The sequence below is a fragment of the Notolepis coatsorum genome (assembly GCF_963971535.1).
Source record: "Notolepis coatsorum genome assembly, chromosome: 6".
NCBI classification, from domain to species: Eukaryota; Metazoa; Chordata; class Actinopteri; order Aulopiformes; family Paralepididae; genus Notolepis; species Notolepis coatsorum.
This window is the reverse complement of record NC_140170.1, coordinates 68,448,163-68,468,162: the sequence shown is the minus strand read 5'-3', so window position 1 is coordinate 68,468,162 and position 20,000 is coordinate 68,448,163. Positions and strand designations below refer to the sequence as shown.

The 20,000-nt window shown below is 50.1% G+C and overlaps 1 protein-coding gene across 1 annotated transcript in view; it reads left to right on the top strand.

Moving 5' to 3' along the window:
- Positions 1-20,000, top strand: part of LOC311231245 (sorting nexin-5) — a 38,534-nt gene that overhangs the window by 8,170 nt on the left and 10,364 nt on the right. The window contains exons 7-9 of the mRNA XM_084317795.1: positions 17,145-17,219; positions 18,828-18,858; positions 19,622-19,709. Of these exons, the coding sequence (XP_084173921.1) occupies positions 17,145-17,219; positions 18,828-18,858; positions 19,622-19,709 (194 nt within the window). The remainder of the gene's footprint in view (positions 1-17,144; positions 17,220-18,827; positions 18,859-19,621; positions 19,710-20,000) is intronic.

Below are 20,000 nucleotides of genomic sequence, written 5' to 3'. Positions count from 1 at the left end.
TACAATACAACAATATCCCATGTGCTGCACACAGCAGCATCACACCTGGACAAGAGGCAGGGGAACTATGTGAGAATGCTATTCATCGACTACAGCTCGGCATTCAATACCATAGTCCCCTCCATACTCATAGCCAAGCTCAGGGACCTGGGCTTGGGCTATGACCTCTGCCAGTGGGTCTTGGACTTCCTGACTGGCAGACCCCAGGAGGTGAGAGCAGGCAACTGCACCTCCTCATCCATCACCCTCAACATAGGGGCCCCCCAGGGCTGTGTTCTGAGTCCCCTCCTCTACTCCCTGTACACACACGACTGTGTGGCTCAGCGGAGTAGCAATACAATCGTCAAATTTGCTGACGACACAGTGGTGGTGGGCCTGATCTCTGCCAACGACGAGAGGGCCTACCTGGAAGAGGTCAAGGTCCTGGCGGGATGGTGCCAGGAAAACAGCCTCTCCCTGAACGTCAGCAAAACAAAGGAGATGATTGTGGACTTCAGGAGGTCGGGGGTCAAGGACTACAGCCCCCTCAGCATCGACGGGGCACCGGTTGAGAGAGTCAACAGCTTCAAGTACCTCGGAGCCTACATATCCGAGGACTTGACATGGACCACACACATTAACAGTGTGGTGAAGAAGGCACGACAACGCCTCTACTTCCTCAGGCGCCTAAGGAAGTTCCAAGTCAGCCAGAAGATCCTTAAGAACTTCTACTCATGTACAATAGAGAGCATCTTGACCGGCAACATCACCTCCTGGTTTGGGAATAGCACTGCACAAGACCGAAGCAGACTACAAAGAGTGACACGTTCAGCCGAACGCACAATTGGAGGGGGGCTCCCCACCCTCCAGAACATTTACTACAAGCGTTGCAAGGGCAAGGCTAAGAGAATCATTAAAGACTCCAGTCACCCGAACAACTGCCTCTTTGAACTGCTGCGGTCAGGCAAGCGATACCGGAGTCTCAAGGCGAGCACAGAAAGACTCAGAAGTAGCTTCTATCCCCAGGCCATCAGGCTGCTAAACGAACAATGAATGAACACTACACAACAACAACCACCAAACGCACATAGCACACACTCACTTTAAACAAACACACTGTAGCACCCACTCCACACACTTTATAGCACACACCCACTTTAAACAAACACACTGTAGCACCCACTCCCCACACTTTATATTTATGGATGAAGGATTGCACTACAACTCGTACACCTTACTGTAAATTGTACCTAAAATTGTACCTCATCCCATTTCTGCTTTGCACTAGATAGTACTGTACATTAGTACACTGCATAGTATTGTGTATTGTATATTATATGGTAACTCAGAACATTGTACATATGTCTATACCGAACACTGTGACCTCATTTTCTTCTTCTAAATTCATGCTATATTATGTTATTATGTTATTTGATACTATCTTGTCTAGCACAGTCTCTGGAGCGTAACAGTAAGAAGCATTTTGTATGAAAGTATTCTGTACTTCTGTATGACAACTATTAAAGAACTTGAACTTGAACTTGAACAATATATACGCCTTATGAATTCATAATACAATACAATAATACCTACTCATAATTAATTCATAATACAATACAGCATAATATACTATTTCGCTTTTACATACATTATCTATGTTCATATCAGCCAATTATACAATCTTTTAATAAGATATCCCTATCCCCCTAGGTGTAGAGTGTTTAACCTGATTTAGGTGTAGAGTGTTTAACATGATTTAGGTGTAGAGTAAATACTGTGATATATGTAAATATTGGAAAAAGTTATTCTGGATATCTCAATATTTAGCATATTTCTAGTTTCACTTGTACATTACAGTGAAATGCTTGGTTCTGTATGAGAGTAAAAAGAATAAAGACCAAACACTATATAACATTTACAATATACAAACTAAAGTACAAAATGCAAACAATGCAAAAATGCAAAAACAAGGTGGAGATGTAGTGCACATATTTGAGTAATAAATAGATCAAATATGGTGTAGTGTTAAAAGGTGTTTAAAGGAACACACCATGTTCCTTGGCGTGTTCCTTTAGAGTGTTTGTGTGTTTGTTCATGCGAGATTGTACCTAAATTGCACCTCGTCCCATTTCTGCCTTGCACTATATATGTAACTGAGGGGTACAATTCCCTGACTGTATTACTAGATATGATACTTACTACCACTACCTTTGTACTTAATATTCGGCCACCCAGTACACGGCATAAATATATTATCATAAACACTCTCACGTAGATGAAACGGATCCAACACAAATGTACGAAGTCGAAGTATGCGTTTATTACTACACAGCAATGGTGTGTAGAGCAAGCACTTAATCACTTAATTACATTTATGAATTGAAATAGTATGCACTTTTATGGCAAAGAGTATTCGTCGGTATATCAATAGAGAATGTCCAATCTCTGATGGCGCAGGTGGTAAATATACGACCTGGAATAGTTAAGGAATAACAGCAATGATACTTTAAGGATTATATACTAGATACACTAAGGGGGGGTTAATCCGGTCGCTTGTAAGCCGACAGGAGTAGGAGGGGGGGGGGGGGGGGTAGAATCCGGCTGCCTCGTCCGGCCAAGGGTATCCCAGGTGAACCCACTGTAGTGCCGTTCAATGCGCCGGCGATCCTTGGACCACAGATGAAAGCAGGTGGACTCTTTGTGGGCCGGCTCTCTCCGGTCCACGGGGGAGAGACGTGAAGCGACCTCGTCTTGCAGAGCGTCTCCTCACCTTGCGTCCTCTCCAGGGGGGGGGGGTTCCAACACACGGCAGTGTCGGGGGTCTTTATCCATGGAATAATCAAAGTATACAAAGCATAATCCGTGCCTGGGAAGGCGGGCTGTCGTCGGTAGAATAATCCGGTATACAGGTCCACTCGCTCGTCGGCTCTGGGGCTCCTCGGGTGCAATCTCACATGGGGTCGATCATCCTGGATAAACAGCCAGTTTTCTGCCCGAAACGATGGGGTACTGACTACGGTAGTATTCTCACCGCACGAAGCACTATATATTAACAGACTATTATTAGCTTAATAGACTACGTCCAACTCGACGATATAGTGCCAAATATGACTATTCAAATATTAATATACACGATGTCTCAATACCGATGGTAGGCGAACTTGGCCTTACTCCCACACGTGGCGTCGCGGGGAGGCTTTACGTCTGTGACTCTATTGGAGGGTAAGAAACTGGACTGAAAAGAAAGTCCTACTTTAGTAGCGCAGTATATATACGCACTATGAACAAATAGTCCCATTAGTGGTGCGGTAGCCAGATTCCTACGCGGAACTAGGACTTGTTCGTACATGTGGAGCGGTACGTTTGAACTGGGTCTGAGGGGTATGGCAGCCTGGCACCAAGGTCTCGACCAATAGTAGAATGGAGACTATTATGGGATGTTCAGTAGGCTAGAATGGATATTCAATGCATATTGTACAAGGAATATACAAGGGATATCAGGGAATATTAGAGAATATACAAATACAATTAAATATATATATATAAATAAATATATATATTCGGTTTAATCTGGCCCTTCACAACAGCCACCCCCTGAATAGGTCCCAGACCTAATCAGTTAAACAGAGACAGATTAATCGCGTTGTCTATTTACACATAAGGGTTTGCTGTAGGGGTCAGTCAACTTCACAAAGTCATAGGGTTGTAGGGTCATGGTCATCATCGATTGTGTCTGGGAGTCGAGGCAGTTCGATGAGCCTCGCCACGGGACGGGTGTAAGTGCGACCCTGGACGAGCACTTCAGCTGCTCGGACCTTGCCGTCGGCACCGGTGATCACTTTGCTTACGCGGCCGGCCGGCCACATAGCTCTGGGCAGTGATTGATCAATAATCATGACGACTGTTCCTTCTGTCAAATTGTCTCTCTCCTTTACCCACTTCTGGCGGGTCTGTAGAGACGGTAGGTAGTGCAGTAGGAAACTGTTCCAAAACTTGTCGGCTAATACTTGGCTGTACCTCCACATTCGTCGGCCGTTCGCTTCTTCAGGCCGGTACATTGTCTGGGGTAACGCGGGATCTAGCCGCCCCATCAGGAGTGTGTTGGGGTCTGCGGAGATAACTGTGCTCAATCCACAGAACACAGGCTTCTTATTCTCAGCCTCCTCCTGACTGGCTTCCCTCGGGATAGGCGTGGGCCACTCTCCTTCCGGGAGCTTTAGGAATGCTGGGCCGTCACTGTAGACATTGCGACGGGTGAGGTCATCCAGGGGCATCCCCCGGGTGATGACGTCAGCTGGGTTCTGTTTTGTATCAACGTAGCGCCACTCTGTTTCTCCGGTTAACTCTTCGGTTAAGTCTTGAATCTCGGTGACTCTGACTCCCACGAAGACTTTGTACTTGCATGAGTCCGATTTGATCCAGGCGAGTACCGTCGTGGAATCTGACCACAGGATTGTTCTAGACACCGGTATGGTGAGCTCACGTTGGATGAGCGTGGCTAGGTGCGCTCCGGCTAGGGCTGCGCAGAGCTCTAGACGTGGGATAGATTGTTGCTTGCGTGGGGCTATTCTCGAGCGGGCGAGGACAAATGCTGTGTAGATCTCTCCCCCCTGGTCTTGGGCCCGCAAGTAGGCTACTGATCCGTATGCGACCTCTGAGGCGTCACTGAAGACGTGTAAGTCCATTTTACATGTCTCTGGCCTCACCGTGGGTGGGAAGTAGCTTCGGCGCATATTAACGCCTGGGAGTGAGTGGAGCTCCATCTCCCACTCTCTCCAGGTGGATGCAAGGTGTGCGGGAATGGGGTCGTCCCAGCCCTGGTCCTTGTCCCACAATGTTCGTACAATCATTTTTGCCCTGGTGGTGTACGGTAGAATACATCCTAGCGGGTCATATTGTCGGGCGAGTGTTGTGTACACACTCCGTCTGGTGGTCGGCGCCGCCGCCGGCCTTCCCTGCTCCGTAGTCAGGGGCTTGTGTCTGTAGTGAAGCGAATCTGTTTTGAATCGCCACACCAATCCCAGGGTCATCTCCTGGGCTTCTCCCGGGATTGTAGCCATCCAGGTCTCGCTGCTGGCTGCCTTGTCCTCGGAGGAGAGGCTGCGCAGTACTTGCGGATCGCTGCTGGCCCACTGCCTGAGATCAAAGCCGCCTTTGATCAATGAGGCGCAGAGTTTAATCAGGAGAGCCTCGGCTTCTTCTTGGGTTGAAAGGCTTTGTAGACAGTTGTCTACGTAGAAGCTGTTCTTTACGCTGTGTCGGACCTCTTCGTCCGCTGCTGGGTCCTCTGCTACATGTTTCTGTAGTGCAAATGTAGCACAGCAGGGGCTGCACGTCGTTCCGAAGGGGAGGACTTCCCATTGGTAGATGGCTGGGTGCTCATCTCCTGGCTTCTCTCTCCATAGGAACCGTAACAGGGGCTTGTCCGCCTCTACTAATCTCACCTGCAGGAACATTCCTTTAATGTCCCCGCTGATGGCCACCTTTTCCTGGCGGAAGCGGAGTAGAACGCCGAGTAGGGAGGGGCCGAGTGTGGGACCGGGCAGTAACTCTTTATTTAGATTTTGGGATCCGATCTGGTAGCTGCAGTTAAATACTATGCGGTCTTTACCGTTGTGATGGACCTTGTGGTGGGGCACGTACCACGATTCAGTGGTCTGGTCAGCCTCTTTAATGTCCATCTTTGTGACGTGTCCCGCTGTGATGAGCTTCTCAATCTCAGCGCGGTATACACTCTCTTGGGCGGGGTTCTTGGCTAAGCGCCGCTCCGTGTTCAGCAGGTACCGTTCTGTGGCGTCTGTCTTGGCGTGGAAAGTAGGCATTCCTTCTCGCCGCAGGAGTGGCGTGGCGTATCTCAACACGCCGTTGACCGGGACTCTCTTGGTCCCTGTCTCGAGGAGGTGAATGGCGTAAATGTCATCTTTAGAGCGAATGTCTTTCTTTCCGTTCTTAAAGGGCATTTGTTCCAAGGTCCATAGCCGCTCTACGTGTTGCAGGAGTGCGGTTTCTCCCTCTGTGACTCGGGAGTGGAGACATCTAGTGGCTGTACTTCGGTTGAGAGATTTGGCGAGCGGGCCTTGGAGAGTCCATCCCAAACGGGTCTCGACTGCTGCAGGACAGCCTCGGGGTCCGGTATGAACCCGGTCTATCGGGACAATGAGGTCTGCATGGTCGGAGCCTATCAACAGGGTCGGCATAGCATTGTCTATGAGCGGGATCGGTAACTTGCGCAGATGTGCATATTTCTCCATCAGCTTGGCGACGGGGTATGTGTACCGCGACAGTCCTATTTCTTGGCTGGTGAAAGCGTCTGCAATCTGGTACCGTCGCTCAGGCTGGCCGCTTGCTGCGATAGAGAATGAGACATTCTCGCCCTTTATCGTCTTCAAATCTCGTCTTATTGTCCGAATTGCCATTTGGGTTTCGCTTCCCCGCAGCCCTAGCTGGGCCGCAGCGGAGGCGAGCAGCAGGGTCTTCTCTGACCCGTCATCGAGGACGGCGTAAGTGTCCAGGACTTTATTCTGGTAGCTTAGTGTCACACGCACTACTTTTAGGAGTACTCGGGCTCCACTGCTGCTGGCGGGATCGATGTACATGACGCTCGCTTTGCGGCTGGATGGTGCGGGTGAAGGGCGCCGTCTGTTACTGTCGTGAAGTATGTCCAGATGGGCTCCATCGCACTTGGTGCACCTTTTCTTTAAGCGGCATTCGGCTGCCATGTGTGAGCGCGCACAGCGAAAACAGCGCTTGTTGGACTTTATCCATTGACCTGCTTCCTCCGCGTTCAGCTTGGGGAAGGAGTCACATTGCGCTAGCCAGTGTTCTTTCTCACAGTAGGGGCACACTATCTTCCACTTCTCCGTTCTGGAGGGGGTACTGTGGCTCCTGCTGCTCGGTACTGACTCCGATTGGTGCATCACAGTCACCGATCTTCTTCCATCATTTAGTCGTCTGGTTCCTTCTCTGGAGCCAGGGGTGCTCCGTCCGAATGTATCTAGCCGTAGGCTGCTGACTTCTCTCGCCAGGAAGTCTGCTAGATCGAGGAGGTTCGGTTCGGGGCCATTCGGGTCTCTGTGGTCCCTCTGCCGCCTAAAGCGCTCCTGACGAGCGGGCGGCAGCTTCTCCAGAATCCTTTCCACATTTGAGTTGGCGTAAAGTTCATGCCTCCCCTTCTCTCTTTGCGCTCCCAACATCCCTACCAGGGACTGCACTCTGATGGACAGGTCGTCCAGTGCTCGATTGTCTATTGCTGGGGGTAAGCGGTCGATGTGTCGGATCTCCTGGATCACGTAATCCCATATGCGCCCATACCTCTGGTCCAATGCTACCAGCGCTGCTGTGTATGGGGTGGTGGAAGTCGCGTAGGCGAGCGCTATATTATGTGCGCGGGGCACCTTTAAGTGCTTCAGTAGGATGGCGTATTTGTGGCGTTCATCCAATACATCCACCAACATGGTCTCCAGACACATGCGGAGTTCTGTATACTGGGCCCGGTTCTCTTGGGTGAAGTCGGGTACCATAGGCGTGCCAATGTATGACGCTGACTGTGGATACATCGGCGAGCGTTGGGGGAGAGGCCTCCTAGGCGAGTCTCCTCCCGCTCCTTGGTATGGGCTGGTACCGGCAGTGTACCATGGCCCGCTTGTCCAGGTGCTGTTCCTCGGTGCGGGTCGTGCGTCGTGCTCACCCGTGTATAGAGTCGGGGGTCTGTAGCGCAGCTCCGCGGGAGTATAGCCTGGGCTGTACCGGACCTCCTGGTCCGGTAGAGTACTGTGCTGTCTTCGGGCGTGGTTCTCCTCCTCTTCCTCTTCGTCTTCAGTTAGGTCATCCAGTGCTTGTAGTCTCTGGTTTAGCCTCTCCACAGGATATGCTGCTCCTTCCCGGTTGCTAGGTCTCGCTTGGACCGGTGGGGGGAGGTGGTCTGTGGGGGTTATAGACCTCGTCTGTTGGTCAAGTTCAGGGTTGTTTACTCGGCTAGGGGATGCCGCCCTGGAGGTGTGTCTAGACGAGTTCCTGGAGCCTCTGGCGGAGGGAGAGGGTGTTGTCCGTCTGATCAGCTGTTCTATTAGTTGCGACTGCTGTCTGTCGCGCGCTGCGTCCCGTTGAGCACCGGCTCGTTCTCGGGCCACATTCTCTTCCATCTGAATGCGTCTTATTTCTAGACGTATCTGCTCGTGTTCGCTTCGCTGCTGGATCTGCAGTCGGTCGCGTTCAGCAGCGGCGTTCAGGCTGATGAGGAAGGCCTGCTGTAGGGTCCTCTCTGCCTCGCTGGGAGAAGGCGGTTGTATAGGGGAGCCTTCCCTCGGGGTACTCCTTGCGGAGCCTTGGAGCTCTATCTCCACGGTGCTCCCCCCGTCTTCTTCCGTGCCGAGTTCTCTCTCGGTAGCGTTGTATTCCTCCCGGGACTCATCGGGGACTACTTCTTCAGTACTGGCGGGGTGTGAAGTCATGTCTGGTTCCCACTGGTCCCCACTGTGAACTTGGTCAGTTACATTAGAGCCCGTAGGGGCCTCTATGGTCGGGGTAGTCTGGGCGTTGGGGTTAGACATACTTTTACTTTCTAGTTTTACCGCGTTTACTGTTAGTAGAAGACTAGGTTGTTGACTGACAGCGTAAGCCTCTAGGTACTGAGGGAGCCGTCGTTCGCGCTGCGGGCGTTGGTTAGGAGGATCGTTTCGTGGAGTGTTCATCATAGGCCATTTCAATATTAATAACACTATATTAATATTACACTGATTACCCTCCGGCTCGAAGGACCAATTGTAACTGAGGGGTACAATTCCCTGACTGTATTACTAGATATGATACTTACTACCACTACCTTTGTACTTAATATTCGGCCACCCAGTACACGGCATAAATATATTATCATAAACACTCTCACGTAGATGAAACGGATCCAACACAAATGTACGAAGTCGAAGTATGCGTTTATTACTACACAGCAATGGTGTGTAGAGCAAGCACTTAATCACTTAATTACATTTATGAATTGAAATAGTATGCACTTTTATGGCAAAGAGTATTCGTCGGTATATCAATAGAGAATGTCCAATCTCTGATGGCGCAGGTGGTAAATATACGACCTGGAATAGTTAAGGAATAACAGCAATGATACTTTAAGGATTATATACTAGATACACTAAGGGGGGGTTAATCCGGTCGCTTGTAAGCCGACAGGAGTAGGAGGGGGGGGGGGGGTAGAATCCGGCTGCCTCGTCCGGCCAAGGGTATCCCAGGTGAACCCACTGTAGTGCCGTTCAATGCGCCGGCGATCCTTGGACCACAGATGAAAGCAGGTGGACTCTTTGTGGGCCGGCTCTCTCCGGTCCACGGGGGAGAGACGTGAAGCGACCTCGTCTTGCAGAGCGTCTCCTCACCTTGCGTCCTCTCCAGGGGGGGGGGGTTCCAACACACGGCAGTGTCGGGGGTCTTTATCCATGGAATAATCAAAGTATACAAAGCATAATCCGTGCCTGGGAAGGCGGGCTGTCGTCGGTAGAATAATCCGGTATACAGGTCCACTCGCTCGTCGGCTCTGGGGCTCCTCGGGTGCAATCTCACATGGGGTCGATCATCCTGGATAAACAGCCAGTTTTCTGCCCGAAACGATGGGGTACTGACTACGGTAGTATTCTCACCGCACGAAGCACTATATATTAACAGACTATTATTAGCTTAATAGACTACGTCCAACTCGACGATATAGTGCCAAATATGACTATTCAAATATTAATATACACGATGTCTCAATACCGATGGTAGGCGAACTTGGCCTTACTCCCACACGTGGCGTCGCGGGGAGGCTTTACGTCTGTGACTCTATTGGAGGGTAAGAAACTGGACTGAAAAGAAAGTCCTACTTTAGTAGCGCAGTATATATACGCACTATGAACAAATAGTCCCATTAGTGGTGCGGTAGCCAGATTCCTACGCGGAACTAGGACTTGTTCGTACATGTGGAGCGGTACGTTTGAACTGGGTCTGAGGGGTATGGCAGCCTGGCACCAAGGTCTCGACCAATAGTAGAATGGAGACTATTATGGGATGTTCAGTAGGCTAGAATGGATATTCAATGCATATTGTACAAGGAATATACAAGGGATATCAGGGAATATTAGAGAATATACAAATACAATTAAATATATATATATAAATAAATATATATATTCGGTTTAATCTGGCCCTTCACAACAGCCACCCCCTGAATAGGTCCCAGACCTAATCAGTTAAACAGAGACAGATTAATCGCGTTGTCTATTTACACATAAGGGTTTGCTGTAGGGGTCAGTCAACTTCACAAAGTCATAGGGTTGTAGGGTCATGGTCATCATCGATTGTGTCTGGGAGTCGAGGCAGTTCGATGAGCCTCGCCACGGGACGGGTGTAAGTGCGACCCTGGACGAGCACTTCAGCTGCTCGGACCTTGCCGTCGGCACCGGTGATCACTTTGCTTACGCGGCCGGCCGGCCACATAGCTCTGGGCAGTGATTGATCAATAATCATGACGACTGTTCCTTCTGTCAAATTGTCTCTCTCCTTTACCCACTTCTGGCGGGTCTGTAGAGACGGTAGGTAGTGCAGTAGGAAACTGTTCCAAAACTTGTCGGCTAATACTTGGCTGTACCTCCACATTCGTCGGCCGTTCGCTTCTTCAGGCCGGTACATTGTCTGGGGTAACGCGGGATCTAGCCGCCCCATCAGGAGTGTGTTGGGGTCTGCGGAGATAACTGTGCTCAATCCACAGAACACAGGCTTCTTATTCTCAGCCTCCTCCTGACTGGCTTCCCTCGGGATAGGCGTGGGCCACTCTCCTTCCGGGAGCTTTAGGAATGCTGGGCCGTCACTGTAGACATTGCGACGGGTGAGGTCATCCAGGGGCATCCCCCGGGTGATGACGTCAGCTGGGTTCTGTTTTGTATCAACGTAGCGCCACTCTGTTTCTCCGGTTAACTCTTCGGTTAAGTCTTGAATCTCGGTGACTCTGACTCCCACGAAGACTTTGTACTTGCATGAGTCCGATTTGATCCAGGCGAGTACCGTCGTGGAATCTGACCACAGGATTGTTCTAGACACCGGTATGGTGAGCTCACGTTGGATGAGCGTGGCTAGGTGCGCTCCGGCTAGGGCTGCGCAGAGCTCTAGACGTGGGATAGATTGTTGCTTGCGTGGGGCTATTCTCGAGCGGGCGAGGACAAATGCTGTGTAGATCTCTCCCCCCTGGTCTTGGGCCCGCAAGTAGGCTACTGATCCGTATGCGACCTCTGAGGCGTCACTGAAGACGTGTAAGTCCATTTTACATGTCTCTGGCCTCACCGTGGGTGGGAAGTAGCTTCGGCGCATATTAACGCCTGGGAGTGAGTGGAGCTCCATCTCCCACTCTCTCCAGGTGGATGCAAGGTGTGCGGGAATGGGGTCGTCCCAGCCCTGGTCCTTGTCCCACAATGTTCGTACAATCATTTTTGCCCTGGTGGTGTACGGTAGAATACATCCTAGCGGGTCATATTGTCGGGCGAGTGTTGTGTACACACTCCGTCTGGTGGTCGGCGCCGCCGCCGGCCTTCCCTGCTCCGTAGTCAGGGGCTTGTGTCTGTAGTGAAGCGAATCTGTTTTGAATCGCCACACCAATCCCAGGGTCATCTCCTGGGCTTCTCCCGGGATTGTAGCCATCCAGGTCTCGCTGCTGGCTGCCTTGTCCTCGGAGGAGAGGCTGCGCAGTACTTGCGGATCGCTGCTGGCCCACTGCCTGAGATCAAAGCCGCCTTTGATCAATGAGGCGCAGAGTTTAATCAGGAGAGCCTCGGCTTCTTCTTGGGTTGAAAGGCTTTGTAGACAGTTGTCTACGTAGAAGCTGTTCTTTACGCTGTGTCGGACCTCTTCGTCCGCTGCTGGGTCCTCTGCTACATGTTTCTGTAGTGCAAATGTAGCACAGCAGGGGCTGCACGTCGTTCCGAAGGGGAGGACTTCCCATTGGTAGATGGCTGGGTGCTCATCTCCTGGCTTCTCTCTCCATAGGAACCGTAACAGGGGCTTGTCCGCCTCTACTAATCTCACCTGCAGGAACATTCCTTTAATGTCCCCGCTGATGGCCACCTTTTCCTGGCGGAAGCGGAGTAGAACGCCGAGTAGGGAGGGGCCGAGTGTGGGACCGGGCAGTAACTCTTTATTTAGATTTTGGGATCCGATCTGGTAGCTGCAGTTAAATACTATGCGGTCTTTACCGTTGTGATGGACCTTGTGGTGGGGCACGTACCACGATTCAGTGGTCTGGTCAGCCTCTTTAATGTCCATCTTTGTGACGTGTCCCGCTGTGATGAGCTTCTCAATCTCAGCGCGGTATACACTCTCTTGGGCGGGGTTCTTGGCTAAGCGCCGCTCCGTGTTCAGCAGGTACCGTTCTGTGGCGTCTGTCTTGGCGTGGAAAGTAGGCATTCCTTCTCGCCGCAGGAGTGGCGTGGCGTATCTCAACACGCCGTTGACCGGGACTCTCTTGGTCCCTGTCTCGAGGAGGTGAATGGCGTAAATGTCATCTTTAGAGCGAATGTCTTTCTTTCCGTTCTTAAAGGGCATTTGTTCCAAGGTCCATAGCCGCTCTACGTGTTGCAGGAGTGCGGTTTCTCCCTCTGTGACTCGGGAGTGGAGACATCTAGTGGCTGTACTTCGGTTGAGAGATTTGGCGAGCGGGCCTTGGAGAGTCCATCCCAAACGGGTCTCGACTGCTGCAGGACAGCCTCGGGGTCCGGTATGAACCCGGTCTATCGGGACAATGAGGTCTGCATGGTCGGAGCCTATCAACAGGGTCGGCATAGCATTGTCTATGAGCGGGATCGGTAACTTGCGCAGATGTGCATATTTCTCCATCAGCTTGGCGACGGGGTATGTGTACCGCGACAGTCCTATTTCTTGGCTGGTGAAAGCGTCTGCAATCTGGTACCGTCGCTCAGGCTGGCCGCTTGCTGCGATAGAGAATGAGACATTCTCGCCCTTTATCGTCTTCAAATCTCGTCTTATTGTCCGAATTGCCATTTGGGTTTCGCTTCCCCGCAGCCCTAGCTGGGCCGCAGCGGAGGCGAGCAGCAGGGTCTTCTCTGACCCGTCATCGAGGACGGCGTAAGTGTCCAGGACTTTATTCTGGTAGCTTAGTGTCACACGCACTACTTTTAGGAGTACTCGGGCTCCACTGCTGCTGGCGGGATCGATGTACATGACGCTCGCTTTGCGGCTGGATGGTGCGGGTGAAGGGCGCCGTCTGTTACTGTCGTGAAGTATGTCCAGATGGGCTCCATCGCACTTGGTGCACCTTTTCTTTAAGCGGCATTCGGCTGCCATGTGTGAGCGCGCACAGCGAAAACAGCGCTTGTTGGACTTTATCCATTGACCTGCTTCCTCCGCGTTCAGCTTGGGGAAGGAGTCACATTGCGCTAGCCAGTGTTCTTTCTCACAGTAGGGGCACACTATCTTCCACTTCTCCGTTCTGGAGGGGGTACTGTGGCTCCTGCTGCTCGGTACTGACTCCGATTGGTGCATCACAGTCACCGATCTTCTTCCATCATTTAGTCGTCTGGTTCCTTCTCTGGAGCCAGGGGTGCTCCGTCCGAATGTATCTAGCCGTAGGCTGCTGACTTCTCTCGCCAGGAAGTCTGCTAGATCGAGGAGGTTCGGTTCGGGGCCATTCGGGTCTCTGTGGTCCCTCTGCCGCCTAAAGCGCTCCTGACGAGCGGGCGGCAGCTTCTCCAGAATCCTTTCCACATTTGAGTTGGCGTAAAGTTCATGCCTCCCCTTCTCTCTTTGCGCTCCCAACATCCCTACCAGGGACTGCACTCTGATGGACAGGTCGTCCAGTGCTCGATTGTCTATTGCTGGGGGTAAGCGGTCGATGTGTCGGATCTCCTGGATCACGTAATCCCATATGCGCCCATACCTCTGGTCCAATGCTACCAGCGCTGCTGTGTATGGGGTGGTGGAAGTCGCGTAGGCGAGCGCTATATTATGTGCGCGGGGCACCTTTAAGTGCTTCAGTAGGATGGCGTATTTGTGGCGTTCATCCAATACATCCACCAACATGGTCTCCAGACACATGCGGAGTTCTGTATACTGGGCCCGGTTCTCTTGGGTGAAGTCGGGTACCATAGGCGTGCCAATGTATGACGCTGACTGTGGATACATCGGCGAGCGTTGGGGGAGAGGCCTCCTAGGCGAGTCTCCTCCCGCTCCTTGGTATGGGCTGGTACCGGCAGTGTACCATGGCCCGCTTGTCCAGGTGCTGTTCCTCGGTGCGGGTCGTGCGTCGTGCTCACCCGTGTATAGAGTCGGGGGTCTGTAGCGCAGCTCCGCGGGAGTATAGCCTGGGCTGTACCGGACCTCCTGGTCCGGTAGAGTACTGTGCTGTCTTCGGGCGTGGTTCTCCTCCTCTTCCTCTTCGTCTTCAGTTAGGTCATCCAGTGCTTGTAGTCTCTGGTTTAGCCTCTCCACAGGATATGCTGCTCCTTCCCGGTTGCTAGGTCTCGCTTGGACCGGTGGGGGGAGGTGGTCTGTGGGGGTTATAGACCTCGTCTGTTGGTCAAGTTCAGGGTTGTTTACTCGGCTAGGGGATGCCGCCCTGGAGGTGTGTCTAGACGAGTTCCTGGAGCCTCTGGCGGAGGGAGAGGGTGTTGTCCGTCTGATCAGCTGTTCTATTAGTTGCGACTGCTGTCTGTCGCGCGCTGCGTCCCGTTGAGCACCGGCTCGTTCTCGGGCCACATTCTCTTCCATCTGAATGCGTCTTATTTCTAGACGTATCTGCTCGTGTTCGCTTCGCTGCTGGATCTGCAGTCGGTCGCGTTCAGCAGCGGCGTTCAGGCTGATGAGGAAGGCCTGCTGTAGGGTCCTCTCTGCCTCGCTGGGAGAAGGCGGTTGTATAGGGGAGCCTTCCCTCGGGGTACTCCTTGCGGAGCCTTGGAGCTCTATCTCCACGGTGCTCCCCCCGTCTTCTTCCGTGCCGAGTTCTCTCTCGGTAGCGTTGTATTCCTCCCGGGACTCATCGGGGACTACTTCTTCAGTACTGGCGGGGTGTGAAGTCATGTCTGGTTCCCACTGGTCCCCACTGTGAACTTGGTCAGTTACATTAGAGCCCGTAGGGGCCTCTATGGTCGGGGTAGTCTGGGCGTTGGGGTTAGACATACTTTTACTTTCTAGTTTTACCGCGTTTACTGTTAGTAGAAGACTAGGTTGTTGACTGACAGCGTAAGCCTCTAGGTACTGAGGGAGCCGTCGTTCGCGCTGCGGGCGTTGGTTAGGAGGATCGTTTCGTGGAGTGTTCATCATAGGCCATTTCAATATTAATAACACTATATTAATATTACACTGATTACCCTCCGGCTCGAAGGACCAATTGTAACTGAGGGGTACAATTCCCTGACTGTATTACTAGATATGATACTTACTACCACTACCTTTGTACTTAATATTCGGCCACCCAGTACACGGCATAAATATATTATCATAAACACTCTCACGTAGATGAAACGGATCCAACACAAATGTACGAAGTCGAAGTATGCGTTTATTACTACACAGCAATGGTGTGTAGAGCAAGCACTTAATCACTTAATTACATTTATGAATTGAAATAGTATGCACTTTTATGGCAAAGAGTATTCGTCGGTATATCAATAGAGAATGTCCAATCTCTGATGGCGCAGGTGGTAAATATACGACCTGGAATAGTTAAGGAATAACAGCAATGATACTTTAAGGATTATATACTAGATACACTAAGGGGGGGTTAATCCGGTCGCTTGTAAGCCGACAGGAGTAGGAGGGGGGGGGGGGGTAGAATCCGGCTGCCTCGTCCGGCCAAGGGTATCCCAGGTGAACCCACTGTAGTGCCGTTCAATGCGCCGGCGATCCTTGGACCACAGATGAAAGCAGGTGGACTCTTTGTGGGCCGGCTCTCTCCGGTCCACGGGGGAGAGACGTGAAGCGACCTCGTCTTGCAGAGCGTCTCCTCACCTTGCGTCCTCTCCAGGGGGGGGGGGTTCCAACACACGGCAGTGTCGGGGGTCTTTATCCATGGAATAATCAAAGTATACAAAGCATAATCCGTGCCTGGGAAGGCGGGCTGTCGTCGGTAGAATAATCCGGTATACAGGTCCACTCGCTCGTCGGCTCTGGGGCTCCTCGGGTGCAATCTCACATGGGGTCGATCATCCTGGATAAACAGCCAGTTTTCTGCCCGAAACGATGGGGTACTGACTACGGTAGTATTCTCACCGCACGAAGCACTATATATTAACAGACTATTATTAGCTTAATAGACTACGTCCAACTCGACGATATAGTGCCAAATATGACTATTCAAATATTAATATACACGATGTCTCAATACCGATGGTAGGCGAACTTGGCCTTACTCCCACACGTGGCGTCGCGGGGAGGCTTTACGTCTGTGACTCTATTGGAGGGTAAGAAACTGGACTGAAAAGAAAGTCCTACTTTAGTAGCGCAGTATATATACGCACTATGAACAAATAGTCCCATTAGTGGTGCGGTAGCCAGATTCCTACGCGGAACTAGGACTTGTTCGTACATGTGGAGCGGTACGTTTGAACTGGGTCTGAGGGGTATGGCAGCCTGGCACCAAGGTCTCGACCAATAGTAGAATGGAGACTATTATGGGATGTTCAGTAGGCTAGAATGGATATTCAATGCATATTGTACAAGGAATATACAAGGGATATCAGGGAATATTAGAGAATATACAAATACAATTAAATATATATATATAAATAAATATATATATTCGGTTTAATCTGGCCCTTCACAACAATATAGTATTGTATATTAGTACACTGCACAGTATTGTATATTGTATGGTAACTACGTCTATTCTGCATCGAACATTGTACATATGTCTAAACTGAACACTGTGACCTCATTTTTTACTTCAAATTTTACTATGTTATTTTATTTCATACTTATCTTGTCTTGCACAGTCTCTGGAGCGTAACAGTAAGAAGCATTTTGTATAAAAGTATTCTGTACTTCTGTATGACAAATATTAAAGAAACTTGAACTTGTATGTGGTTGCAGCTATTGAGATCTGCTTATGTTCCATTTGGCCCCGCAGCTGCCTCCATAGATCTACACGAGTACCTGTCATCTATGTATAATGTCTGTGTCTGCAGGATGTGGATGACTTCTTTCAGACCGAACGAGACCAGAACCTAAATCTAACCGTTTCTACCAAGACAACAGCCGAGGTAAGAGCCTGTCTCTCTCTCGCTCTCTCTCTCTCTCTCTCTCTCTCTCTCTCTCTCTCTCTCTCTCTGTCTCTGTCTCTGTCTCTGTCTCTGTCTCTGTCTCTGTCTCTGTCTCTGTCTCTGTCTCTGTCTCTCTCTCCCTCTGTCTCTGTCTCTGTCTCTCTCTCCCTCCTCTGTCTCTCTCTCTCCCTCCTCTGGCTCTCTCTCCCTCCTCTGTCTCTCTCTCCCTCCCTCTGTCTCTCTCCATCCCTCTGTCTCTCTCTCTCTTTCCCTCTGTCTCTCTCTTCCTCTGTCTCTCTCTCTGTCTCTCCCTCCCTCTGTCTCTCTCTCTCTCTCCATCTGTCTCTCTCTTCCTCTGTCTCTCTCTCTGTCTCTCCCTCCATCTGTCTCTCTCTCTCTCTCCATCTGTCTCTCTCTCTCCCTCTCTCTCCCTCCCTCTGTCTCTCTCTCTTTCCATCTGTCTCTCTCTCCCTCTCTCCCTCCCTCTGTCTCTCCCTCCCTCTGTCTCTCTCTCCATCTGTCTCTCTCTATCCCTCTGTCTCTCCCTCCCTCTGTCTCTCTCTGTCTCTCCCTTCCTCTGTCTCTCTCTCCCTCTGTCTCTCTCTTAACAAGCGCTCACATTCGTCTTCCTCTCTCTCATGGGGCGACGCTTTGTTTTATTTGTCACATATAAGGTACATTATAGTTAAAAATTTTTTAACCTTTATCTAGCCAGATAAAACATTAAGAACATTTATCTGGTCCAAGAGGCCCCAACAGGATTACATATATACACATATATATATATATATATATATATATATATATATATATATATATATATATATATATATATATATATACCAATAACAAAATAAAAACACAGTTAAGAATCACACAAAGGCGCTCCAGTAGCACACCACATAGCGCGCTGAGTCGCGAAGCGGTCGTCCCGGGTTCGTCTCCCAGTCCCGGCGACCATTTGCCGCATGTCTTCCCTACCTCTCCTCCCGTTCTCCCTCTCTCCCTCTTATCGGTCCTGCGTGGCCAGAAAAAGCTGAAAATGCTATAAAAAAAAGTAAAAAAATAAAATAAAAATCATACACATAAGTAAATAACAAACAAACAACAAACACATGCACAGCCTATGTACAAAAGAAATAAACGGGGGAGGATTAGGGGGGGGGGTGAAAGTATGTGAATGTGTGTAGTGAAATGCTTGGTTCTGTATGAGCCTCCTGGGATTGTGCTTCATACAGTAAAAGACCAAACACTATTTGCTAAATGCAAACATGAGGTAGAAGAGGTAGTGCAAATGTATAGATAAAATACAGTGTCATGTTTAAAGTGTTGTTTAAAGTGAATGTTTAAAGTGAGTGTGTGCATGTGGATGTTGTGTGCAATGAACCAGGAGGTAGAGCGGTCGTCTGGTAATCAGAAGGTTCCAGGTTCGATTCCCGCTCCTCCCGGCAGCGTGTCAAAGTGTCCCTAAGCAAGACACTTAATGAATGAATGTGAGGCATAAGTTGTAAAGCGCTTTGGATAAAAGCTGTTATATTAATGCAGTCCATTTACCATCTTCTCATTCTGTTCACTATACTTCTCTTCTTCTTCTTCTTCTTCTTCTAGAGATTCCTGGATGTCGTGCAGACAGAGCAAAGTAAGACGCGTTCCTCAGACCTTAAAGGGGTAATTGTGTGTGAACACAGTTTTGCATACATTCATTTAGTCGGACTGTTATCAAGAATCCCCTATCGCTAACACAACACAAGGATTCATTGTCCTCTGATGACATCACCGGAGGACAAATTCAAAACTCATTAAAGGGGCACTTCACCAAAAAACAATGCTGATGTAGTTTGCTCATAATCTCACACAGAAACTCCAAACCGTTGAGTTTGAATGCGTTTGAATATAGCCACCTGGGATGTCAAGCCTTGCTCAATGAACTGATGTACAGTAGATGAGAAAATACCAATACCTTGTCTTACTGGTGGCCATATCCAAACAAATTTACTCTCAATAACTGTCAAACTAAATTAATATGTGCAAATGGTTTAGAGCTTTTGTATCTGTGTGAGATTATGTGCAAAATAATTTTTTTGGTGAAGTGCCTCTTTGACTCTCAATAACTGTCAAACTAAATTAAAGTGTGCAAAAGTGTTTATAGTTTCGGAATATGTGTGAGATTAAGTACATAATATATCGGCTTTGTTTGTTGTTGAAGTGTCCCTTCAGCGGGACAGTGCTTAGCGTATGTGGTGTTCTGGTCTCCGGTGTTCCTTTGTGACTGTGTGTCTGTATTAGTACCACAGGTTGTGGACAAGTGTAGTTGTGAGTGTGTGTCTGTATTTGTGGACATGTGTAGTTGTGAGTGTGTGTATGTTAGTACAGTATGTTCTGTGTTCCATGTGTCTCTCCAGAAATAGCAGTGGCCTGCGGACACTTCTCCACCGCCCTGCACCTCTGTGTGGAGGCAGGGGACGACCCCAACAAACAGGCCTTCTCCAAGTGAGTCAGAGAAGGCTCTCTCTCTCTCTCTCTCTCTCTCTCTCTCTCTCTGTCTGTCTGTCTGTCTGTCTGTCTGTCTGTCTGTCTGTCGCTCTCTTTCTCTCTCCCGGTCTGTCTCTCTCTCTCTGTCTGTCGCTCTCTTTCTCTCTTTCTCCCCATCTCCCTCTCTCTCTCTCCCCTCACAATCTCTCTCCCCCCACTCTCCCCCCCTCTCTCTCTCCCCTCTCTTTCTGTCTCTCTCTATCCCCCTCTCTGTCTCTCTTCTCCATCTCTCTCTTTCTCTCTCTCTCT